This window comes from Bos indicus x Bos taurus, chromosome 12 (assembly GCF_003369695.1).
Source record: "Bos indicus x Bos taurus breed Angus x Brahman F1 hybrid chromosome 12, Bos_hybrid_MaternalHap_v2.0, whole genome shotgun sequence".
Classification (NCBI taxonomy): Eukaryota; Metazoa; Chordata; class Mammalia; order Artiodactyla; family Bovidae; genus Bos; species Bos indicus x Bos taurus.
Window position 1 is genome coordinate 21255626 of NC_040087.1, and position 27232 is coordinate 21282857.

At 40.6% G+C, this 27232-nt stretch overlaps 1 protein-coding gene across 4 annotated transcripts in view; it reads right to left on the bottom strand.

Annotated features, from left to right (window-relative positions):
- Positions 1-27232, bottom strand: part of LOC113902270 (serine/threonine-protein kinase Nek5-like) — a 63501-nt gene that overhangs the window by 25969 nt on the left and 10300 nt on the right. For all 4 annotated transcript variants that reach the window (XM_027557326.1, XM_027557324.1, XM_027557325.1 and 1 more), the window contains exons 3-15: positions 26671-26767; positions 20902-20999; positions 14858-14941; positions 14700-14770; positions 13531-13617; positions 11367-11421; positions 9884-10084; positions 9724-9805; positions 5539-5672; positions 2940-3124; positions 2336-2402; positions 1396-1512; positions 30-116 (exon numbers count right to left, since the gene is read on the bottom strand). In XM_027557326.1, the coding sequence (XP_027413127.1) occupies positions 30-116; positions 1396-1512; positions 2336-2402; positions 2940-3124; positions 5539-5672; positions 9724-9805; positions 9884-10084; positions 11367-11421; positions 13531-13617; positions 14700-14770; positions 14858-14941; positions 20902-20999; positions 26671-26767 (1365 nt within the window). The remainder of the gene's footprint in view (positions 1-29; positions 117-1395; positions 1513-2335; positions 2403-2939; positions 3125-5538; positions 5673-9723; positions 9806-9883; positions 10085-11366; positions 11422-13530; positions 13618-14699; positions 14771-14857; positions 14942-20901; positions 21000-26670; positions 26768-27232) is intronic.

The window sequence follows — 27232 nt, forward strand, 5'->3', positions numbered from 1 at the left end:
ATTTCCTTTAGGAGAATGAATTTACCTACCTCCAGTTCACACCCCATCTTCTTTCTAATTTCCTTCATGTCATGGTGATACTGTTGGCGTATTTCCTCTAACTGCTTCCAATATTCCTGGAAAGCAATCCCAATTCCGAAATGTTAAATGTTTGCAGACAACTTGACAGAATACTCTCTAGAGAGCCTATGATTTTATTTTTATTTTATTTTTTATTTTTGGCCATGCCTCACGGCACGTGGGATCTTAGTTCCCCGACCAGGGATCGAACCCACACCCCCTGCATTGGAAGCATGGCGTGTTAACCACTGGACAGCCAGGGAAATCTCCAAGACAGCCTATGATTTTAGAAATGTGTGATATGTAGTAAGGGAAAAGTCAGTGCTCCCCAAAATGATAATCTGCCTTATACTTTGCCTGTGGTAAAGTGATCATATTTGGAGATGGTGTCATTGCAGGGGTGAATAGTTAAGCTAAGATGTGGTCACAACTGGGGCAGAGTGGGTCCCTAATGCAGAGTGGGTCCTGCTGTCCTGTTAAGAAGATGGCCAGGGACTTCTCTGGCAGTCTAGTAGTTAACTCTCTGCACTTCTAATGCCGAGGACTCGGGTTTCACCCCTGGCCAGGGAACTAAGGGCCCCACACCACATGGTGTGGCCAAATAATAATAATAATAAATAATATTTTAAAAAATAAGCAGACTCCTTTTAAAAAAAGGAAGACGAAGATGGTCACACGAGGAGGATGCCACGTCCAGTGGCAGAGACTGAGTTGTGTCACTGCAAGTGAGGATATCTGAGCACCACGGACCAACTCCCAGAAGCCAGCGAAAGGCAGAGACGGACTCCCCTCCAGAGTTCAGAGGGAGCATGGCCCTGCTGACATCTTGACTTTGGACTTCAAGCCTCCAGAACTGTGAGACAGTAAATTTCTGTCGCTTCAAACTGCCCAGTGTGTTGTAAGGCAGCCCGAGGGAACTAACACAAATTTCAAAAATGTTCAGGATGGACAGTTACTTGATCAATCCGAGGTAAAAAGCCCTATGAACTCAGCTACGCTGCATTCTCTGAGAAGGTGGAATGCATGTCTTTGTCTCCCCTGAGCCCTCATTGTGGTGCATCACACCGTGTACCCAGCAAGGGTTTGTGTAGTGAGCTCTCTCGGGTGCACCATAGATGCTAAAAACAATAATACCCTGCGTGTGTGTGTGCTAAGATGCTTCAGTCATGCGACCCTATGGACTGTAGCCCCCCAGGCTCCTCTGTCCATGGGATTTTCCAAGCAAGAATATTAATACCAGAGTGGGTTGCTGTGCCCTCCTCAAAGCAACATGGTATTACAGTACACAAGACAACGAGAGAAATCCAGCGGTAGCCCTTGGAAGCAGTTTCTAACCTGTTCCTTCATTTCATTTCTCCTGAACTGCAGCCTCCAGAATCTAGGTCCTTCCGCATCGCTTCTTAGCTTTTGTCTCTGGTTGTCATTTGGCTCAGCAGAAGATGGACGAAGACCCTGTTATTGGAATAAAGTAGTTTATCAAGTGTATTTGCATTCTGGAAACACCTTATGACTTGACCTGCACTTCCTCCTTTAAGCAATAATTATATTATCAATCTCACTATTTGATAATAATTATATTGACTTTTTTTTTATAGTGAGCAGAATTTTCTTAGATTAAGCATGAAACTTTTAAAAAAGTAAATGAATAAAACCATTGGTATTGTTTATTCTAAGCAATCAATATTTTATGCTAGCATGTAAGATGCCTAGGTTTGTTTTCTGAACTGGTAAACTGCAACTGTGGAATCAAATATCTACAAAAGTTCAGCAACCCTTGGAGCTTGAGATTAGGTAGGGGAAGAGAACTAAAGCTTTTGAGCAGCTCAAAATAAGACCAATACAAATAGGATGTATATCCAGTTTCACTCAGCCCCAGAATTTTGACACTATACTTAAGGGTAAAGTTTAACTTTCATTTCAAATAAAATATGATAATCCCTTTTTTAAAATGTGTAGAATTCTAATAAACTAGAACCAAAGAAAAGCAGCACTCAAGGGGACCTCGAAGCCTATCTACAGCTTTTATAGAGAAAGATACTGAAGTTCAGAGAGGCTGCATGTTCTGCCTAACGTCATAGCAAGTGATGGAGCCAGGGAAGGGACGAGGCTTCTCAGACCCTGGCTGAAGCCTATTCCCAATATTCTTCTTTAGCTGTTAAAAACTAGTCTTAATCTTCTATGTGGAATGAACTTTGACTTAAGGAACCATGAATATTTGTGAACAGAGAAAGCGTTAGAAATGTCTGATGGCCTCTTATATTTGGTTTTTACTTACCAATTGCTTTTCCACTTTCAGCTTATATTGTTGAGCTTCACATTTCCTCTGAAGGTATTCAGCAAGCCTTAGGAAACAGAAACGTTTAGCTTGAGTAGAAATTTTAACTTGTTGTAGGCAGCAATTTGACAAGTAGATTTTCAGCTTCATAATGAGATTCACAAATCGCCTGTGACATTCTGAGTTCAAAGTGAAAAGTGAGAGTTGCTCAGTCATGTCCAACACTTTCCGACCCCATGGACTATACAGCCATGGGATTCTCCAGGCCAGAATACTGGAGTGGGTAGCTGTTCCCTTCTCCAGGGGATCTTCCCAACCCAGGGATCGAACCCAGGTCTCCGGCATTACCAGAAAGAAGAAAACAATATGAAAAATTCAAGAGTATGAATCTGTGGCCACAGTCAAATGGCAACATGAGTAAGATTAGTTACATCAAACTTGAGATGAAAAAGTGTCAAGGGAACAGTGAATTAAGTATTTTAAATGTAGAGTCTGGAGATTCTTCCTGGATGTTTTAGGAGAATTTGGACAGACTTCAAAATAAATGCTGATAGAGCAAGATATTATTCAGAGGACGAAAGTTTAAGTTAGACTATGACATTACCATTGACCTGGAGGTGGACTGTGGCTTTCTTCCTGATCATAACTCTCCTCATCTCTGGTATCTTTTTGAGGAACATGGTGGTAATTTGGTCCATGCACTCTCTTCCTCAACAAGTCAAGTTGAGCATAAAAATGATCATAATGTCCACACATTGCAGCAAGTTTGGGCCTTTCTACCATTTTTACCTGAGGGATTAAAATGAAGAGAGATTTTTTTTTTAAAATACAGGATTAAAATCTATAATAACTGATTGCTTGATAGTGACCATAGCTAAAACAAGGTATAGAAATTATCTTGTTGTTCTTGCTCTAGACTCGTTTTTCAGTAATCTTACAATATCCAAATCCTAGAACTGAAAAATGTTTTAGAAGCCAAAGTCCTGCAGCACCACAGTTAATAATTTTGCTCAGGTGTGAATATGAGTCACGTATACTTTATGGCTAGTGTATCAAAAATACTTAGCGAGCATCTATCCAACCCAAGATATGAAACTAAACTGTGTTATTATTTCCTATTTTTCATAAACTTATTTGTTGTTGTTCATATACACAGGAAGAGCCCCTGGAGGGGGAAATGGCAACTCACTCCAGTATTCTTGTCTGGAGAATCCCATGGACGGAGGAGCCTGGCAGGCTACAGTCCGTGGGTTGCAAAGAGTTGGACACGACTGAGCACACACACAATATATATGTTAGATTAAATATGAAATTATAGATATTTGACCATCTTTAACTTACAAAGTGAAAGAGGAGAGTGAAAAAGTTGGCTTAAAGCTCAACATTCAGAAAACGAAGATCATGGCATCTGATCCCATCACTTCATGGGAAATAGATGGGGAAACAGTGGAAACAGTGTCAGACTTTATTTTGGGGGGCTCCAAAATCACTGCAGATGGTGATTACAGCCATGAAATTAAAAGACACTTACTCCTTGGAAGGAAAGTTATGACCAACCTAGATAGCATATTCAAAAGCAGAGACATTACTTTGCCAACAAAGGTCCGTCTAGTCAAGGCTATGGTTTTTCCTGTGGTCATGTATGGATGTGAGAGTTGGACTGTGAAGAAGGCTGAGCGCCGAAGAATTGATGCTTTTGAACTGTGGTGTTGGAGAAGACTCTTGAGAGTCCCTTGGACTGCAAGGAGATCCAACCAGTCCATTCTAAAGGAGATCAGTCCTGGGTGTTCTTTGGAAGGAATGATGCTAAAGCTGAAACTCCAATCCTTTGGCCACCTCATGCGAAGAGCTGACTCACTGGAAAAGACTCTGATGCTGGGAGGGATTGGGGGCAGGAGGAGAAGGGGACGACAGAGGATGAGATGGCTGGATGGCATCACCGACTCGATGGACATGAGTTTGGGTAAACTCTAGGAGTTGGTGATGGACAGAGAGGCCTGGCGTGCTGCGATTCATGGGGTCACAAAGAGTTGGACACGACTGAGCGACTGAACTGAACTGAACTTACAAAAATGGCACATTCACATAATCCTATTCAAATATTAAAGTAAATGTGTAAAATCTGGCTTATCGGTCTAAATACAAATTAAACATTTATTTTAATTTTAAAGTGTCAAGTCATTTTCTTAGTTTTACAATATTTACCTATGTACAACCCAAAAGAATGTACTACTAGTTAGTTGAAAAATGGCTAGAAATACAGAAAAGTATTGGAAGGCAAAAACAGCTTCTTTAGGATTTTCTCTAAAATCTCAAACGGTAATAACAACATCCAAGATGGTTCCTGTGGAGACCTCCCATTTCACTGCATTAGCAGAAGCTTTCAGAGGATTGAAGAACCAGCAATATGTTCTCCTAATATCATCCACCCATAAAACTTTCAGATGTTTTTTCTTGTTTTTTTTTTTTTGCCTCCTGCAGGTTTGCTAGAGTATTCTAAATTACAACATACTTTCAAAATTCTTTAATAAAGTTAAGCCACATTCTATCAAATAAAGGGCAATAATTAAATAGTTTCAAAAATCTATCTGTACACCAACATATTTGCTAAAGTGTCTAGATAGCAAGTAAACACTTAGGAAATGTACTTCAAATGGTCCTGTAATTATACCATGAGCCTTCTTTAAGAATATAATTCTTCAGTTAAAATACAACAGCCATTTTTATGTGCCAGAAGCATTTCACTAGCAAAAACTAAAAGATTCAACATTCTGATGAAATGGATTCAAATAACTGGCATAAAGAAACTCAGGGAAAAAATCAATGATTTTATAATAAAAATTCCTCAATTACATACAACATCAGAATTAGGAGTATGAATGCAGAAAGTTTTCTGCTGCTGTTCTACTCACCTGTCCTATATAGAAAAATCCTATTTATTTAAAGAAGTTAAAAGGAATTGAATTACAAAAAAAACTAATACATACCATACCTATAAGAAAATACAGCATTGTTAAATATATATATATAACAACTAGAAGTTGTCCCATGAACTACCACTGTAATGCTAATTACAGAATTTTATTATAAGTACAAAACTAGTGAACGCCCACATCATGACCTCATACCTCATGAACATGTGGAAGTAGTTCTGTACAACGGACCATCTGCTAAAACAACAGGAATGCTTTAGCATGACTTACAGATATGGGTGTCTGGGCTCCAGCTGGTGATCTCCATTCATTTCTACATAATACGTCCTTCCTCTTATTTGGCACTGTTATCCTTGATCGTGGTAGGCACTTTCCCTGGAATCTCACATTCTGTATTTTAGAATCTTATTTAACCAAAAGAAAACAACTTCATTAAAAAAAATTTTTTTATACTTGTGAGAGTATAAGCATATGGAGCATTTCATAACACACTTTAACCAGAAACATTTATGTTCACTTGAAACATGTTCACTTAAACCAGAAACATTTATACTCACAAAGAGAAGGGCTGACGGAAAATGACTACGCATTTTCTTTGGACGGAGGAAATCATTCTTGCCAGGGTTCCTTTACATAGTTCTCTCTCTCTCCCTCTCTCTCTCTCTCTTTAGTCGCTCAGTCATGTCCGACTCTTGCGACCCCATGGACTGCAGCCCGCTAGGCCCCTCTGTCCATGGGATTCTCCAGACAAGAATACTGGAGTGGGTTGCCATTTCCTTCTCCAAACATAGTTCTAGTAATATTTAATTATTTAATAGTCTACTATTTAACAATTTAGGAGTGAATATTAACATTTACAGAAACAATACGCATAACATGTTTAGTAGTTCAATCATTAACTAAATTAATTACAAGTAATTAAACGTAGTCATCAGAGCTTGGGTTATCAGGCCGCAGCGCTCAGGGCCCATTGTTATTGGAAATGGATGAGTGGGTCTTCTAACATGTTGGTATTTATCACATTCACCCATGTGTTCCTGTTTTCGCATCTGTCCTATACTAGAAATGTAGACAATACACTTTCTCTCATGCTCTACTTCTCTACTTTCCAAACATTCTCAATCTAGACCAATACATAATGATGTCAAATCAAATTAAACATAGCAGAATTATCCATTCACTTTCCCTTTATAACTTTCCTAAGTTTATAATCATTTCTCCATCACAGTGAGTAATATTTCCCTCTCACTGGTTCCTCCTCATTCTTGAAGCTGAGATATTTGGTTATGGCTAAAAATCCTGCCATTAAATTGAATAACTTAAATTGAAGAAAGTACAGAAAACCACTAGACCATTCAGGTATGACCTGAATCAAATCCCTTACGATTTTACAGTGGAAGTGACAAATAGATTCAAGGGATTAGACCTGATAGATAGACTGCCTGAAGAACTATGGATGGAGGTTCATGACATTGTACAGGAGGCAGTGATCAAGACCGTCCACAAGAAAAAGAAATGCAAAAAGGAAAAATGGTTTTCTGAGGAAGCCTTACAAATAGCTGAGAAGAGAAGCAAAAGGCAAAGGAGAAAAGGAAAGATACACCCATCTGAATGCAGAGTTCCAAAGAATAGCAAGGAGAGATAAGAAAGCCTTCCTCAGAGATCAGTGCAAAATAGAGGAAAACAATAGAATGGGAAAGACTAGAGGTCTCTTCAAGAAAATTAGAGATACCAAGGGAATATTTCATGCAAAGATGGGCTCGATAAAGGACAGAAATGGTATGAACCTAACAGAAGCAGAAGATATTAAGAAGAGGTGGCAAGAATACACAGAAGAACTGTACAAAAAAGATCTTCACAACCCCAATAATCACAATGGTGTGATCACTCACCTAGAGCCAGACATCCTGGAATGTGAAGTCAAGTGGGCCTTAGGAAGCATCACTAGGAACAAAGCTAGTGGAGGTGATGGGATTCCAGTTGAGCTATTTCAAATCCTGAAAGATGATGCTGTGAAAGTGCTGCACTCAATATGCCAGCAAATTTGGAAAACTCAGCAGTGGCCACAGGACTGGAAAAGGTCAGTTTTCATCCCATTCCCAAAGAAAGGCAATGCCAAAGAATGCTCAAAATACCACACAATTGCACTCATCTCACACGCTAGCAAAGTAATGCTCAAAATTCTCCAAGCCAGGCTTCAACAGTACATGAACCAAGAACTTCCAGATGTTCAAGCTGGATTTAGAAAAGGCAGAGGAACCAGAGATCAAATTGCCAACATCCATTGGATCATCAAAAGAACAAGAGTTCCAGAAAAACATCTACTTCTGCTTTATCGACTATGCCAAAGCCTTTGACTGTGTGGATCACAACAAACTGTGGAAAATGCTGAAAGAGATGGGCATACCAGACCACTTGACCTGCCTCCTGAGAAATCTGTATGCAGGTCAGGAAGCAACAGTTAGAACTCGACATGGAACAAGAGACTGGTTCCAAATCAGAAAAGGAGCACGTCAAGGCTGTATATTGTCACCCTGCTTATTTAACTTCTTTGCAGAGTACATTATGAGAAACGCTGGGCTGGAAGAAGCACAACCTGGAATCAAGACTGCCTGGAGAAATATCAATAACCTCAGATATTCAGATGACACCACCCTTATGGCAGAAAGTGAAGAAGAACTAAAGAGCCTCTTGATGAAAGTGAAAGAAGAGAGTGAAAAAGTTGGCTTAAAGTTCAACATTCAGATAACTAAGATCATGGCAATCTGGTCCCATCACTTCATGGCAAGTAGATGGAGAAACAGTGGAAACAGTGACAGACTTTATTTTGGGGGGCTCCAAAATCATCGCAGATGGTGACTGCAGCCATGAAATTAAAAGACGCTTGCTCCTTAGAAGAAAAGTTATAGCCAACCTAGACAGCAGAGACATTACTTTGCCAACAAAGATCTGTCTAGTTAAAGCTATGGCTTTTCCAGTAGTCATGTATGGATGTGAGAGTTGGACTATAAAGAAAGCTGAGTGCCAAAGAATTGATGCTTTTGAACTGAGGTGTTGGAGAAGACTCTTGAGAGTCCCGTGGACTGCAAGGAGATTCAACCAGTCCATCCTAAAGGAAATCAGTCCTGAATATTCATTGGAAGGACTGATGCTGAAGCTGAAAATCCAATACTTTGGCCACCTGATGCAAAGAACTGACTCATTTGAAAAGACCCTGATGCTGGAAAAGACTGAAGGCAGGAGGATGTCGTACAAGGGGATGACAGAGGATGAGATGGTTGAATGGCATCACCAACTCAATGGACATGAGTCTGAGTAAACGCCAGGAGTTGGTGATGGACAGGGAGGCCTGGAGTGCTGCAGCCCATGGACTTGCAGAGTCGGACACGACTGAGCAACTGAATTGAATGGAATTGAAAAATCCTGCTGTTCTTATTTCACAATGTTAATTGCATTAGTAATTTTTCTCTTTAATGTCTGTCTCTCTTACACATACACACAAACACATACAGTATTTCATCAGCTGATTCCTCACACTGTCACTAAAGCAGCTCCCCTATTTCTCATTACCATAAGGTATCACCTGCTTTCTTTGGGGATCGCATAGTAACAATTCTCCTACTGTTACCAATTAGGTCCAAGATCCTAACTTCAGCTCAAACCAGCCTCTGCAAGAGAACTCTTAATCTCCAGTCCATTCTCTCTAGTTCAATAACACAAGCTTCATCTCATGATTCTGACTCTCTACCCCTTCCCTACACAAAAGTTAAGCTTGGATCCTGCCTCTTTGAGCATCTCTTTATCAGCAAATCCACTGCTTCATCAAGTTTTCCTGACTGATGAGAAGAGAGGAGATGAATTTTCCAGGTCATGAATGAGCTAGATGTACAGGCACGCCCACAGGTCACCACTCAACAAAAATTTTTCTCCTGTTTATAATGCTCGTGCATGCTAAGTAGCTTCAGTCGTGTCTGACTCTGCGACCCTATGAACTGTAGCCCATCAGGCTCCTCAGTCCATGGGATTCTCCAGGCAAGAATACTGGAGTGGGTTGCCCTGCCCTCCTCCAAGGGATCTCCCTGACCCAGAGATCGAAACTTCATAGGCCGATTTGGGCAGATTTTCCAGTTGCAGCTAGTACAAGGCCTCATAAAGGTAGACTAGAATTGTCTGGGTTTAATATAAAGATGTGTTGTAGGTCTCAGGCATTGAGATTAATAAGAAATCATGCTATTGCTATAATAAATTCATCTCATGTCTCCTGCATTGACAGACGGGTTCTTTACCATGAACACCACTTGGGAAGTCCTGCTTATAGTGCTCATATTTTTAAAATGTTCACATTCAATAAATCTGGAGGAATTTCCCTGCTAATGTTGTCAACATATACTATAAATCACTGCGTGAGACACACACAATAAGTATCTTTTGGTTGCACAGTTAAGTCCTTCTTACCAGGGGCCACCTTCCCAGCAGGTCGAGAAGCAGATGGTCTTGCTTTATGTAAGAGTAGGTGACTGAATTCTTCGTGAATGACCTAAAATATAACAGTGTATCAGGACTCACTAGCCACAAATCTCTGTCAAAATCCAAACAGAATCACCTCCAAACTCACCTCGGGAGTCAGGTATTTGGCAATAAAATTCTCTAAAAAGGGCCTTTTCAAAATGGAATTGATAGATGGACGATCTCGGGGAGATACTTCAAAGAGCTGGGATAGTAAGAACTGTAGGTCACGGGAAAACCTTGGTGATATCGGAGGAACATGAGCTTGACAAATCTTCAGAACCAGCTGCTGTAAGTTGTTACCCTCAAACTGAAAGGATAAGCAATGGTGATACTAAATCAGAGAAAAATTCAATGCGAATATTTAAAGGAATACCAAGAGGGACTTCCCTGGTGGTCCAATGGTTAAGAACCTGTCCTGCAATGCAGGGAACATGGGTTTGCTCCCTGGCCGGGGCACTAAGATTCCACGTGCCACGGAGGGACCGAGCCTGCCTGGGGCAGCTACTGAGCCCTCCTGCCACAACTAGAGAGTCTGTGCAATTGAAGATCCTGCAAGCCACAACTTAAGACTGGACACCATCAAATAAGTAAATAAATAAACACTGAAAATAAATAAATGTTAAAAAAGAGGAGGGAGTGAAGTGAAAGTCGCTCAGTCTGTGTCTGACTCTCTGCAACCCCATGGACTGTAGCCCACCAGGCTCCTCTGTCCATGGAACTCTCCAGGCAAGAATACTGGAGTGGGTAGCCTTTCCCTTCTCTAGGGGATCTTCCCAACCCAGGGACTGAACCCAGGTCTCCTGCATTGCGGGCAGATTCTTTACCAGCTGAGCCACAAGAGAAGCCCAAGAATACTGGCGTGGGTAGCCTACCCCTTCTCTAGCAGATCTTTCTGACCCAGGAATCAAACTGGGGTCTCCTGTACTGCAGGGGAAATTTTTTTTACCAACTGAGCTATAAGACAAGGCATTTAAAATCTTTTTAATTTTTAAAAAGTAAAATAACTTTGAGAAACAAAACAGTGTTAAAAGGTTTCATTAAGAGTACCATGGTCCACCCTGAATTGTTTCCATCAACATGTAGCCAGTTATTCAATGAGACATCATATTACTTAAAACAAGGGGTTTTTTAGTTTATTATCAAAATGTTTACTCGTTTCCCAAAACTAGAAGGTATACGAAATTATAAACAGGGAAAATATATACAATTCCACCACCCAGAGATATATTTTCTTCTAGCCGTTTAAAAAATACTACTTATTTTACAAAGTTGAGATCATACGATATGAAATTTTATATCTTGCTTTTTTAAATGACAGAGGAGCCTGGGGTCGCAAAGAGTCGGACACGACTGAGTGACTAACACTTTTTTCACGCTCTACGTACTATTCTCCAACTTGGATTTTGTACTTAATAATATAGCTTGGATATCATCCCATGTTGGTATACATGGAGCTATCATTCTTGTTAATATCTTGTTCATATAATTTTTAACAATCTAATGAAACCAAACAACCTTTTCTTTCAGAGGTTATTTTAATTTATATACTTTTCAATAATTCAAGATAATCTGATGATTAATATACTTACAGGATGTCTGAGTGTGCAGAGCTCATATAAGACACAGCCAAGAGACCAAATATCCCTGGGAAAGATAAGAGTTTATATGCCAAGAAATATCGATAATTCTCAATTTAAACTTTTATCCTTACAGTCAACTATATTTGTGTATCTTTACAATTTTATATAGGGTGACCAGTTTTCACAAATGCTTTCAGTACATTATCAATTCTTACTCTTACTAAGACTAGAGAAAAAATTGTAGCTTGTCAGAGTCCCAGCAGAGAAAAGGTACACAAGCTTCGCTACAATCTGATGGCTCAATACTTACTTTAACTTCATGTGATGAGCTCAAAGAAAATGTGTGCGCGTATGGAATTTTGAGCAATTTGGAGGAGGGAGGAAGAACTCAAATGTGGATTACTTGATTCAACAGGTAACATTTGGTTGATTTAGAAAGGAACGTTCTACTCGAGGCTATAGACAGAACCAAAGTTAGATTAAGTGATAAACAGAGTATCTGGTACTCAATGAACTTAAAATGTGTTAAAACTGGGCCTGTGCAGGTGTCCAATAAATGACCTTTGACCTCAGAGGGCCAAAAATAACCCCTCCTCAGATCATGCTAAACACTTCCATTTTTGAACATGCATCCTATGAAGATTCACGAAACACCTATGTCTGCACAGAACACCAGTTACCTCACCCCTAATCCCCTTTCCTCATGCCTAAGACCATGCTGCATTGCAGGCGGATTCTTCACCACTGAGCCACCAGGGAAGCCTGCCTAAGACCACGATGCTTCTTCATCCCGTAAATATCTCAAATCCCTCGCCTTCGGGGAGGCAGATCTGAGACTTGTTCTCCAGTCTCATCTGGCTGCCTTTCTTCCTCTGCTGCAAACCTCAGTGTCTCAGCATTTGGCTTGCTGTGCATTACGTGAATTAACCCAGTTTGGTAATGATTTATTACTAGGAGCTTCCAATTATTCAAAGCATCAAATCAACATATTTAAATGTTGACTTAGATGCTTAAAAAGTCGTGCAAGGCAACAAAACAATGCTGCTGCGCTCTGCTCTCGAAAGCCTGCCCTTCCACCCTGGCGACACTAACTGCATTCCAGGTCAGCTTGAGGCCAACCCCCTTCTCTAGGTCAGAGGATATCTTTCAAAAATGCCCATTCTTCTACTATGTGGAGAAATGTTCACCACTCTTCTTTAGGGCTTTGCTTTTCAATTATCTCTTTCAAAGTCAGTCAAATATCTCTTGGGTACTTTTCTAAATAAATAGACAATGAACACCACAAAGGAACTTGGTCTTCCTGCAAAGCCAACTAGTTCAACTGGAAGACAGCCTTGAAAAGTGAAATGTTTTCCTTCTCCTTCCATGGAAGTAAAAACTATCTTGGCTTTATCTTTTACCACTGTGTATATTAACATTAAGGCTGCTTGTGAAGCTAGTGGTAAAGAACCCACCTGCAAATGCAAGAGATGTGGGTTCAATCCCTTCTCCAGGAAGATCCCCTGGAGAAGGGAATGGCAACCCACTCCAGCGTTCTTGCCTGGAGAATTTCATGGACAGAGGAGCCTGGCAGTCTACAGCCCAGGGGGTCACAAAGAGTTGAACATGACTGAGCGACAAACACTTTCACAAACTATATTAATATTACTCCTAAACAGTAGGCTCTACTACCACAAATGTCAAAGCTTGTTGGTTTTTAAAGCTGGAAGATGCCTTAACAATTACCTGGCCAACACCACCTTTGTTGAAGAAAGGGGAACTGAGACCCACAGAGACTGACTGACTTGGTCGAGTTGCTGACGGAGTCAAGGTTAGGATTTCTGGCTCCTAAACCTGTGCTGGTGACCTGGAAGGTCACCAGACCTTCCGCCTGACCCATCTACAACACTTTCCCGCAATAGGCCCAGCAGTGCTTAGAAAGCCTGATAATTGAACACAAAGATGGACATCACAGTGACCTCAACTTTCAATGTTATTCTATCACTTCTATCATCAGATGAAGAGACATATCTCTTTTCTAAATAAATTTGAAAGCTTTAGGAAACACTGAAGTGGTCAGAGGCAGTCACAGAGATTCTCGTTTCACAGGTGAGGAAAAGGAAATTATGAAGCACCATAAGAAAGAATCCATAAGATTTTACTGAGACTTTCAAACCAAAAGCCAGCAACTCACGTTTTATTGTTGTAGGGTTTATTCTGACAGATCTCTGGGGACAGGTAGTATGGTGTTCCAACGCAAGTTCTAGCAAGTTCCATGGTACTAGCAAAGTTATATTAAACAATAAAATAACATAGTGTATTACTGAAGTAAGAAAAGGCTTAAGACATACACATACATGTAAGAAAAATGTATAAAAAGTAACACAAAATTTGATGTATTCATATATTAAAATAAAATATTATTAAAATATAGTATATTAATAATGTAGTAATAAAATTAATTGATTTTAAGCTTATAATTCATTTCCCCAAAATCTACACAATAAAAAAAACTTATGGTTTAAAGACTGCACGAAAAGGTACCATTGTTATTTTGCAAACTCTCACATGTAAAAATTTCCCTCATTCCAATGACGAAAGTAATGCAATCTCATGATTTAAAATTTGGAAAACAGAAAAGGGAATAAAGAAGAAAAAAATTACCAAGAATCTTACTACCTTCAAACAACTAGTGCTAAAATTCTGATGTATTTCCTTCTTGTCTTTTTTCCATGCATATTTTCCACATAGCTGTGATTATAGTGTATTTGAAATACAGAATTCTTGTTTTTAAAATTTTAAATTTAATACAACAAACTTTGTTCTCACATTATCAAAAAGTCTTCAAAATCATAAATGTCAGTGGCTAAACAATATTCAGGTACATGACTGTGCCAAGTTTTATAAAATTTAACTATTTCCCAATTTTTAGGCATTTAAACTATTCCAAATTTCAAATTATTCCCTTAGAACAAATTCTCAGAAATAGAACATTTAAAATCTCTTGGCATTTATTATCAACAAACTGTCTTTTGAAACATTTGCATCAATATACACTCCTAAGCACGTGTTAATTTTCCTGTTTCACAAAATGCTCACTGACTTTACATACATTTCAGTCACATCTCATTTGATCAGCTTATATCACACTATACAGCATTGCCAACACTTCTACTATGCCAAGATATGTCTCGCAAATTTTAATCTCAACGTACCATCTGAATACTTTAATATACTTATATAAACAATTATCCAAAATTATTGAGAAACCAAGCTCTTAATACCTTCTTAATTCTTGATACCTAAAAATACGTATTTTGGCTGTTATGAACAGAAGGAAAAATGATTTTTAAAAGTACTTACTTGTTCAAGACCCTTGCAATACCAAAGTCCCCAAGCTTTGCAACCATTCCGTTCTTGCTAAGAAAAATGTTCTGTAAGTGCAGAAAAGGCTATGTTGTTGGAGATATTTCAAGAAAATAAAAGATCTATTCTTCTTGATTCTGTCTCTGAGCCGTTACCTGTGTTTTTATGTCCCTGTGTAAAACCTTCCTGTCGTGAATATGTTTCAGTCCTAGAGAAATCTGTACAAACCAACTCAGAATCTGTAGAGGGAACATAAAACAAAACTAGTGAGCAGTCTGCTGATCACTGAACTATCTTCAGTGATAGCATGCACAAAGAGAGAAATAATATATTTGTGTGTGGTTACACGAATGAAGTGAACAGATATACCATCATACCATCCTATGTTCTCCTTACAGCTGGAAAAACGGAAGTGTGAAAAGGCAATCCAAACATGTTGGTATGAAAAGGAACACTGCATACAGAAAAAGATAAACAGGGGACTTCCCTGGTAGTCCAGGGGCTAAGACCGCACTCCCAGAATGCAGGGGGCTGAGTTTTATTTCTTAGTTATGGTTTATTTCTTAGTTATAATTTTATTTTATCTTAGCTGACCATGAGCCTTTTTATTAAACTGATCTGCTGCTGCTAAGTCGCTTCAGATCAGATCAGATCAGATCAGTGGCTCAGTCGTGTCCGACTCTTTGCGACCCCATGAATCTCAGCACGCCAGGCCTCCCTGTCCAATACCAACTCCCGGAGTTCACTCAGACTCACGTCCATAGAGTCCGTGATGCCATCCAGCCATCTCATCCTCTGTCGTCCCCTTCTCCTCCTGCCCCCAATCCCTCCCAGCATCAGAGTCTTTTCCAATGAGTCAACTCTTCGCATGAGGTGGCCAAAGTATTGGAGTTTCAGTTTTAGCATCATTTCTTCCAAAGAAATCCCAGGACTGATCTCCTTCAGAATGGACTGGTTGGATCTCCTTGCAGTCCAAGGGACTCTCAAGAGTCTTCTCCAACACCACAGTTCAAAAGCATCAATTCTTCGGAGCTCAGCTTTCTTCACAGTCCAACTCTCACATGCATACATGACCACAGGAAAAAAACATAGCTTTGACTAGATGAACCTTTGCTGGCAAAGTAATGTCTGCTTTTGAATATGCTATCTAGGTTGGTCATAACTTTCCTTCCAAGGAGTAAGCGTCTTTTAATTTCATGGCTGCAGTCACCATCTGCAGTGATTTTGGAGCCCAGAAAAATAAAGTCTGACACTGTTTCCACTGTTTCCCTATCTATTTCCCATGAAGTGATGGGACTGGATGCCATGATCTTCCTTTTCTGAATGTTGAGCTATAAGCCAACTTTTTCACTCTCCACTTTCACTTTCATCAGGAGGCTTTTGAGTTCCTCTTCACTTTCTGCCATAAGGGTAGTGTCTTCTGCATATCTGAGGTTATTGATAATTCTCCCGGCAATCTTGATTCCAGCTTGTGCTTCTTCCAGTCCAGCGTTTCTCATGATGTACTCTGCATATAAGTTAAATAAGCAGGGTGACAATATACAGCCTTGACGAACTCCTTTTCCTATTTGGAACCAGTCTGTTGTTCCATGTCCAGTTCTAACTGTTGCTTCCTGACCTGCATACAAATTTCTCAAGAGGTAGGTCAGGTGGTCTGGTATTCCCATCTCTCTCAGAATTTTCCACAGTTTATTGTGATCCACACAGTCAAAGGCTTTGCCATAGCCAATAAAGCAGAAATAGATGTTTTTCTGGAACTCTCTTGCTTTTTCCATGATCCAGCGGATGTTGGCAATTTGATCTCTGGTTCCTCTGCCTTTTCTAAAACCAGCTTGAACATCAGGAAGTTCACGGTTCAAGTCACTTCAGTCATGTCTAACTCTTTGCCACCCCATGGACTGTAGCCCTGCAGGCTCCTCTGTCCATGGGCTTCTCAAGGAAAGAATACTAGAGTGAGTCACCATGCCCTTCTCCAGGGGATCTTCCTGACCCAGGGATTGAACCGAGAAGGTAGATTCTTCACCACTGAGCCACTGTAGACAGATTCCCAAGTGGTGCCGTGGTAAAGAATTTGCCTGCCCATTCAGGAGACGCAAGAGATGCAGGTTCGATCCCTGGGTCTGGAAGGTCCCCTGGAGTAGGAAAACACAATTAGGCATACATGCTTGCACTCAGACACCTACAGAGATTTATTTAAACAATTCTAAACTTTCAATGGTTCCTTGTCCACCAAAACAGAGAGAGGAAAACAATTGAGGGAAAAAGCTATATTCCAGATATGAAGATTCACTTGTAATTTTTTTTTTTTTTGGCTGTGCTGTGCAGCATGTGGAATCTGAGTGCCCAGGGCATGTGTGTTAAGTCGCTTTAGTCGTGTCCGACTCTTTGCGATCCCATGGACTGGATCCCATGCCAGGATCCTTGTCCTGGGGGATTCTTCAGGCAAAAATACTGGAGTGGGCAACCATTCCTTTCTCCAGGGATCTTCCTAACCCAGGGATCGAATCCTGGTCTCCCACACTGCAGGCAGATTCTTTACTGTCTGAGCCACAAGGGAAGCCCTTAGTTCGCCGACCAGGGATCAAACCCTTGTCCCCTGCACTGGAAGTGCAGAGTCTTAACCACTGGACCACCAGGAAACTCTATCAGTTGTAATTTTAGTTCTTTCTCAACAACGGGAAATGTAATTCAAACTTATGTAGAGAAAAGTATTTTTATTAAATGTGGCAAAATAATACCCAGATAAGAAGAAAGGAGGGTTTCTACAACTATAGAATTTAATATATAATGTCAATGAGCATAGGGAGAATGCTTGATTAAATTTACAGAGGTTAGGGATATTGATTCTTTAATCATTCATACATTCACGACATTGAACTTTAAATCAAAGAGGAGAGTATCTGGGCTGTTAAATGCTAAAAGAGAACAACGAAACAAAGGGCTTGAAGAAAGCTGGCGGGCCACTCTTGTGTCCTGCTTGTGGCCGAGGCCTTTCCCTTCAATCACACAGGCCGGGAGTCCATTTCTTCCCCGCTACAAACATCTGTCTCCTTCATGAATAAAAGTTCCAAGAGGGTATCAAAGGATGCTAAATGTACAGAAGAAAAATGTGTTTGTGCTCAGACAAAATCGGAATTGAGGCCATTACTCTTCACCTTTTCTCTTCTCTCTCTTAATAACCAATGAGACTAAATAGCCATTGCTAAAAAGAGCTTCTATCCTCCCCAGCAAAGTGGGAAATCTATTTTAAAACAGCATACTCACTGGTAAAAGGAAGAAGAGTGAAGCTATAAATACATCACATTTTAAGTGGCTAAGGAACATTCTCATTCACTTTTTTCTCAGCCATTAAGATCCATCTTAGGGGCATCCTACATGAGATTTTCCAAAAATAAGATACTGTCCTTTCTCAAGCAAAGTTCACTCTCAAACAGAGATTCAATTTAAGTTCAAATTCAAACATGTTCTCAGTTCAGTTCAGTTGCTCAGTCATGTCCAACTCTTTGCAACGCCATGAACTGCAGCACGCCAGGCCTCCCTGTCCATCACCAACTCCTGGAGTTCACTCAAACTCATGTCCATTGAGTCGATGATGCCATCCAGCCATCTCATCCTCTGTCGTCCCCTTCTCCTCCTGCCCCCAATCCCTCCCAGCATCAGAGTCTTTTCCAATGAGTCAACTCTTCGCATGAGGTGGCCAAAGTATTGGAGTTTCAGCTTCAGCATCAGTCCTTCCAATGAACACCAGGACTGATCTCCTTTAGGATGGACTGGTTGGATCTCCTTGCAGTCCAAGGGACTCTCAAAAGTCTTTTCCAACACCACAGTTTAAAAGCATCAATTCTTCGGAGCTCAGCTTTCTTCACAGTCCAACTCTCACATCCATACATGACCACAGGAAAAACCATAGCCTTGACTAGATGGACCTTTGTTGGCAAAGTAATGCCTCTGCTTTTGAATATGCTATCTAGGTTGGTCATAACTTTCCTTCCAAGGAGTAAACATCTTTTAATTTCATGGCTGCAATCACCATCTGCAGTGATTTTGGAGTCCAAAAAGATAAAGTCTGACACTGTTTCCACTGTTTCCCCATCTATTTGCCATGAAGTGATGGGACCAGATGCCATGATCTTAGTTTTCTGAATGTTGAGCTTTAAGCCAACTTTTTCACTCTCCTCTTTCACTTTCATCAAGAGGCTTTTTAGTTCCTCTTCACTTTCTGCCATAAGGGTGGTGTCTTCTGAATATCTGAGGTTATTGATATTTCTCCCAGCAGTCTTGATTCCAGCTTGTGCTTGCTCCAGCCCAGCGATTCTCATGATGCACTCTGCATAGAAGTTAAATAAACAGGGTGACAATATACAGCCTTGAAGTACTCCTTTTCCTATTTGGAACCAGTCTGTTGTTCCATGTCCAGTTCTAATTGTTGCTTCCTGATCTGCATATAGGTTTCTCAAGAGGCAGGTCAGGTGGTCTGGTATTCCCATCTCTTTCAGAATTTTCCACAGTTTATTGTGATCCACACAGTCAAAGGCTTTGGCATAGTCAATAAAGCAGAAGTAGATGTTTTTCTGGAACTCTCTGCTTTTTCCATGATCCAGCGGATGTTGGCAATTTGATCTCTGGTTCCTCTGCCTTTTCTAAATCCAGCTTGAACATCTGAAAGTTCACGGTTCATGTATTGCTGAAGCCTGGCTTGGAGAATTTTGAGCATTACTTTACTAGCGTGTGAGATGGGTGCAATTGTACGGTACTTGGAGCATTCTTTGGTATTGCCTTTCTTTGGGATTGGAATGAAAACTGACCTTTTCCAGTCCTGTGGCCACTGCTGAGTTTTCCAAATTTGCTGGCATATTGAGTGCAGCACTTTCACAGCATCATCTTTCAGGATTTGAAATAGCTAGCTCAACTGGAATTCCATCACCTCCACTAGCTTTGTTCCTAGTGATGCTTCCTAAGGCCCACTTGACTTCACATTCCAGGATGGCTGGCTCTAGGTGAGTGATCACACCATAGTAATTATCTGGGTCGTGAAGATCTTTTTTGTACACTTCTTCTGTGTATTCTTGCCACCTCTTCTTGATATCTTCTGCTTCTGTTAGGTCCATACCATTTCTGTCCTTTATCGAGCCCATCTTTGCATGAAATGTCCCCTTGGTATCTCTAATTTTCTTGAAGAGATCTCTAGTCTTTCCCATTCTGTTGTTTTCCTCTATTTCTTTGCATTGATCGCTGAGGAAGGCTTTCTTATCTCTCCTTGCTATTCTTTGGAACTCTGCATTCAGATGCTTATATCTTTCCTTTTCTCCTTTGCTTTTCCCTTTCTTCTTTTCACAGTTATTTGTAATGCCTCCTCAGACAGTCATTTTGCTTTTTTGCATTTCTTTTCCATGGGGATGGTCTTGATCCCTGTCTCCTGTACAATGTCATTAGGCTAGGTTAATTTCTCATTTAAATGTTTTCTTCTCTGCAGTCGCCCTCTGGTTTTTCAGTCTTCTAACTTTACTGAGGCCTTCAATGGCTAAGTTGAAGATCTCTCTTGGTAAATGTCAGACTGCACTCTAAAGTATGTGGGTTATTTTCAAATATCTTTTGATATTGATTTCTAACATGATTCCACAGTGATAACAGACTCTGTATGATTTTAATACCTTTAGACCATGAAATTTCTTCACTCTGTTTTATGTCCCTGGATCTATTCCAGTGGTCTCCCTGTTTATGGTCTATGGTAACTTGAATAGAATTTGTATCCTACTATTGTGTGAAAATTGTATAAATCTTAATTATGTTGAATTGGTTCTTCGTGCTTTTCAGGTCTACCGTATTCTTCCACTTTTATGTATATTCATTCTATAAATTTTTGAGAGTTTGATACTGAAACTCCCACTAAAAATCTTAATGTATCTGTTTAAAAAAATAATTGTATTAATAATATATAGAAGGACCATATGTAACTTTGCCCTGTATTTTCCAAGTCTCCTATAAATGTTTTATCATACTTTTCATAATTTAAAAGATAAGAAGAAAAAGAAAAAATAAATGAATATTGACATTGTAAAAAAAAAATACCAAGCCATTATTTTTATAGTTCAAATTTCTCTTCCACCAATCATGCTTCATATAAACACAGTCTATTACTTATGAAATTATAAATTTAATCCCCAATATAAATGAACAGGGAAATTGGAAGAGTTTCTACCTGATCTTCACTAAATAACACTCCCCGTTGTCTTCTGATCCTTTTCATGAGATCCCCGCCATCACAATACTCCATCACAATAAACAGTCTGTTGTTCTCTGTAAAAAGGGCATCATTTGATGCTGTATAGGTTTCAAATATTTACTAATTACTTGCCTTTCAAGTTCTAGAAGGTGGAGAATGCAACAGAAAAATGCAGAATATAATAGCTAAAAACTGGCTGTAGAATCAAGATGGACTGGGCTCTAATCCCACTTCGCCACTTAAATTTCTTAGCTCTGTGACTCTGGGCAAGTTATTTTAATTTTTATGGGCTTCATTATCTCATCTGTCAGATGGCGATAATAATGTAGACACTCCTCTTGGGATCACCTCATCTTTGTTTACTTCAACTTTTAAATGAGTTAATCCATGTCACATATTTAGAATAATATCTGCACATAATGAGAGTTCAATAAATGTGAGCAACTATTTTTAATATGTCCCTGCAGGAGACCAGAAATGGGCTGTAACACAACAGCTGTGAATCTTTTTCAACACCACTAAAAGAATGATCAGACCCTTAAATTGAAGTATAAACTTCTATTTATACTGTTGAGTACTGGTGACACTCACTCTTTTTTTAATATTGTATTTATGTATTTGGCTGAGTCAGGTCTTACTGCAGCACTCGGAATTTCACTGTGGCCCATGGGCGCTCTAGTTGGGGCACATAAGCACTCAACCCTAGCAGTCGCGGTGCACGGGCTTAGTTGCTCCACAGCACGTGGGATCTTAATTCCCCAACCAGGAATCAAACCTACATCCTCTGCATCACAATGTGGATTCTTAACCACTGGACCACCAGGGAAGTCCCAGTCAAATTTCTTTTAACTGACCTCTGCCTGACCTACACACTAGATTGCTGGGCACCATCCATGACTGTTGCTGCTCAAGGTTACCCTGGTGGCAACTAGACTCAACTATGCTCCCTCTGTCCTCACTGATTCTTACCAAGATCATTGCATGCATTCCCAAATCTATCTGAAAAGATCCTGATGCTGGGAAAGATTGAAGGTAGGAGGCGAAGGGGACGACAGAGGATGAGATGGTTGGATGGCATCACCGACTCAATGGATATGAGTTTGAGTGAACTCTGGGAGTTGGTGATGGGACAGGGAATCCTGGTGTGCTGCAGTCCGTGGGGTCGCAAAGAATCGGACATGACTGAGCAACTGAACTGAACTGAACTGATACTTGTTATTATAATTTTTATATAAAGTGATGAGAGATGAATGGAAAAAGATGTGATTGTTTCCACAAGAACTACATTGAATGCCATGAAGTAAATGTGAGTAGCTTTAAAAATGTGAGTAGCTTTAAAAAGAAAAAGTCATTAAGCTAAATGCTGGGTGGGACAAATGGAAAATAACTGGGAAGCTTTCAAAGGAATGTACACAGAGAGAGTATCTGTGAATTCTTACTCCACTCTAAAGACCAGAAACTGGAAATTATAAATTGCAGATGACGGGCACCTATAAAAGAAAGGATACTCAGAACTCCAGTAAGTGGATTCATAATCAAAGACAAGGCTTTGATCTTACATCAAAAGTCTGGCAAATGATCGTGCATTTACAGATTAAAATAAGTTTGTATGGTTTTCTGCTTCATCAGCTTTTTTCTTTACCAAACAACTATTAGATGGGTTCTTATTAGGTTAAGGACTTCTATTAACTTGCTTGTTTCTCCCACTAGTTTGTTCCCTGAGGAGAGACTCCACACTGGGATCTTTTGCATTCCCTGTACCTGGCACATGGAAGGAGCTTAATAAAGGAATCACACAAAATCAGACTTGCTACCAATTGTTAATCTTTCTAGCATTTTGCTCTGTAGTTATTTGAGTATCCACTAAATGTCAGACTCTTCTTGCCAAATTCTATCATTTGCTACCTCTTTCTTTCAAGTAGCTTAAATCAACTTTAAAGGGGTTATCAGGGACTTCCTGGATGATCCAGTGGTAAAGACTCTGAGCTTTCAATGCAAGGGGCCAGAGTTCAATCCCTGGTCAGGAAACTAGCGCCCAAACGCTGCAACTAAAAGCTCACATACTGCGATGAAGATCAAAGATCCTGCAGGCTACAACTAAGGCCCCATGAGGCCATATCAGTAAAATATATTCTTTAAAAAAAAATTTTAAAAACAAACTACATAATGTACTTATAGTTGTATTTACATTTATTGCCTGTCTAGCGCTAGTGGTAAAGAATCTGCCTGCCAATGCAGGAGACATAAGAGACACAGGGTCAATCCCTGGGTGGGGAAGATCCCCTGGAGGAGGAAGTGGCAACCCACTCCAGTATTCTTGTGGGAGAATCCCACAGACAGAGGAGCCTGGCAGGCTACAGTCCATAAGGTCACAAAGAGTCAGACACGACTGAAGCAACTTAGCACACAGCACCCCTCATTTTACCCCTGGAAATGTGAACACCACAGCTGAAGAGCGGGTAGAACTCTCAGATGACCCTAATGCACACACCCTGTGAACTCTCTCCCCTTGAGTGAGAATGGAACCTGTAAATGTGGGATATCACTCCATCATTATGTCACATTGCATAGCAAAGGGGATTTGCTGATATAATTAAAGTTACTAAGCAGCTGACTTTGAGTTAATAGGAAAAGGAGATTATACACCTGGGCTTGACCTAATCACAAGAGCCACTTAAATCTGGATCTAGAAGTCAGAAACAGAGAGATGCCATGCTGGAGAGGGCCTGTTGCAGGGGCCACGTGACAGGGAGGGAGGCTGGTCTCTAGCAGAAGACGACCACCCCCAGTTAACAGTCTGCAAGAAAGCAGACGTCTCAGTCCTACAAGTGCAGTAAATGAAATCTCGCAACAACCTACATAAGCCTGGAAGAGTACTCTGGGCCTCGGGTGAGGGAGGTTGCAGACAGAGTCACCATCTTGATTTCAACTATGTGGGACCCTGTGCAGAGAATCCAGCTAAACCAGGCCCAGGCTTCTGGAAGAGCTAGAGAAATTGGGAGGTACCTATTTAAGCCACTAAATTCCTGTTCGCTGGTTATACAGCAACAGAAAAGAGCAGTGCGGGGATGTGGACCCATTTTGCTCACTGATTTACCCCCAAGACCCAGGCTGTGTTCAGCCTATTAGAGGTACTTGATAAATATTTACTGAAGGAATTTTAGTGGAATTAACTGAGCCTGATGGGGACTTCTCTGGTGGTCCAGAGGCTTACGACTCTGTGCTCCCAATGAAGGGGGCCCAGGTTCAATTCCTGGTCAGGGAGCTAGAACCCACATGCTTCAACTAAGAGTTCACATGCCGCAACTAAGACCTAGCACAGCCAGATAAATACATATTTAAGTATTTTTTTTAACTTAGCCTTAAGAAAATCTTACTGCATTCTCCTTATTTTCCTCATGCTGTTTCAAACTTATAAAAACTTCTACTTTCCATTGACAAACACGTAACGCACTAGAGCCGTGGCTCTTTTGTTTAGAGATGAGCTGTTGGAGGATGAACAAAGGCTTTCCCCATACTCTCTACAGCCAGGTGTTACAAAGACGTCTGAGGCTTTCAGACAAGCTCAGTGTTTCGAGTTCCAACAATCTGCCAGGCAAAGCACAAAGGCATCACAATAGCTCTGGTTTTCCTAAACACAGAGGTGCTCTAGTTATGAAAAGGAAGAGGGGGTCATAAGAAAGTTTAGGTTTACAACATAAACAAAGTCGGCGAAGATTACTGATGCTGTAAAAAATGACCTCTCATTTGATAAGGGTATCCAGCATAAACCAGCCTCAAATGTCCAAGTCGCATGGTGTAAGGTCAGACTCCACTCTCCTAAATGGTCCAGGCAGCCCCAGTATTCATTCCACTAATGTGCCTGAGCACCTACTACGTGCCAGATGCTGAGGGGCAAGTGGTGAGCAAAAGAGTCCATTCTGTTTCCTGTCTCAAAGGGAGACAAATATTAGACCACTTCCTAATGGACACACTCACGGTACCGAAGTGCTGGCGAGATCCCGCAGAGGGGACTGCAGCTTGGACTGTGCTCTCAGAGAAGGCCTGACAATGAGTGGAGACTTACCAGACGGAGAGAGCCAACAAAAACCCACAGAGTGAGGGAAAGGAAGGCTGTCGTCTGGTGTCTTTGTAGGAACCAATGAACAGGAATAGAGGGCACCGTACTCTGCGGCTGCCCCTTAAAGTTACTCGATACAACTCGGCTCCCCGTTCATGTGTACTGCCAACTCCCAAAGACCTCAGGAACGTCCTGAGCAGTCTTTTAGAGGCTGTACCCAGTTTTCATTTGTAAGAAACACAGAAAGCTATTTTGCATGCAGTGGTTTAATTTGTAAGAAACACAGTGCCCAGCAGAGCGCAAATGCTCAAAAAATAGCTTTTAAATTTTGTTGACTGGGGCTTCCCTGAAGCTCCAGTGATTAAGACACTGCGTTTTCACTGCAAGGGTGTGGGTTCAATCCCTGGTCAGGGAACTAAGGCCCCACATGCCACAATGAAGCCAAAAACAAACTTACTGATTTTTATGAACACACCCCTGATGGTGCTTGAAGATACTAGGTAATATTCCTGCTCCATGAACTACTTCCAACCTCTGAATTCAAGTACACACTGCCCCACCCCTTACCCCACCCCGTGCTGGGTGCTGGCCGAACTGTGGGCATATACAGCCCCGACGCAGCCTCGAAACACCTGACATGCTGCCTGTGTGTTTATGGTCTGTCTCTTCCCACTACAATGTAAGAGTCACAAAGGACAGGAATTTTGTTTGTTTTCTTTATTCACGGATGTATTCCTGGTACCTAGAAAAATGCATACAGTAAGCACTCAGTAAATTTTTGTTAAGTGAATGAATGGTCTCTGACCATTGCTTTCTTTGTTTTTTTTTTAACCTCTGGAGTCGAATAATGGATGAAGGCAGAAGAAATGTGCTCAGGTGCACTGAGAGGAAGGCTTGCTTCCTTCAAGGTTCCCCTCTATTCCGGCCAGCAGCTTGGCTGCCTCTCTGAAAGAGGACTGCACTGCCCCATTTACTGGCCCTGGGCACACAAGGACTCTCAGAGTCAGCGCAGCCTCTGCCAGCACCACCCCGTTCTCAGGGTTGGCTGAGCGTCTGCTTTGCACCCAGAATTTGAGCATATGGGGGAGGTAAGAAACATGCCACATGCTAGCAGGGCTCTGAGAGGGAGGACGCGGCGGGCTCTGTGTCCTGCCCTTTTGTTCAGAACAGCCTGCTTCCTATCTGAGCTGCTCCTTCAGCTGGGGCCCCAGCTTTAAATTCCCCATCAGGGAATTCCCTGGCGAGACCAGTGGTTAGAACTTGGTGCTTTCACTGAGGTGTCCCATAAGCTACATGGTATGGACAAAAAAAGTTCTTAATTTTTTAATTAAAACATAAAAAAGACCCCCCTCAACCACAGCCAACATGTAACATGAGTGAGACACAGATGGTATTCTTGTAGGCCTCTGGAAGTTCTTACTGGAGCAAAGCTAAGACAACCATTATTAACTATTTGAGGGAGTAAAAATTAAAGACAGGTGGGAAAACTTAAGGAAATTTAGGAAAATTGTCTACAAAAACTCAGCAGAGTATAAATCAAGATGATGAAAAATAAATTTAAGTAAATGGGACAATGAATCCAGTCACAGAAATTAATTTATACACAGTTCTCAGGATCCTATCTTATATGGATATCTACATGCCGACACCTGATTAAAATACTTTAAGAATATAAGAAGTCAAACCTTGAAATGAATTGAAGAAGGTTACAATGTTGGGATGTTTCATCTTTGCCAGAAGAATGACTTCTTTCTTGGAAGCTTCTTTTTCTTGGATGGGCATCTAAATTATATTAAGAGACAAAGTAGTCTATAAAGATAATTGCTTTCATGAATAGGCTTTCTGCTCACCGTCATCGAAAATTCTCCAGGATTTCACTGACTTTAATGGCATTTCTGAAACTGATCTCTCAATGGCAGGAAATGACCTTTCTAGAATTAAGAGTGTCCTGTATCTGGTCAACGGTTTGCCAATGACAATCAGTAACAAGAAAATAATTCTGGTAAAGTTCTGCTGCGTTATAAGCTCACTTGAATTGGTGTACTGTGTCAATTATTTAGTCATCTCAAGGAAAGTTCTTTTAATATTTATCTTTCAGCAGCAAAAGAATTGGTTTAAAAAAAATGCAATGTTCCAGCAGCAATCACAGCTGAGAAGAAACAAATGAAATCTAAAAAAATTAAATGTCACACATTACATAAATCAGACCAGTAAAGTTCTATTAAGATTACTACATTTTTCGTTTTC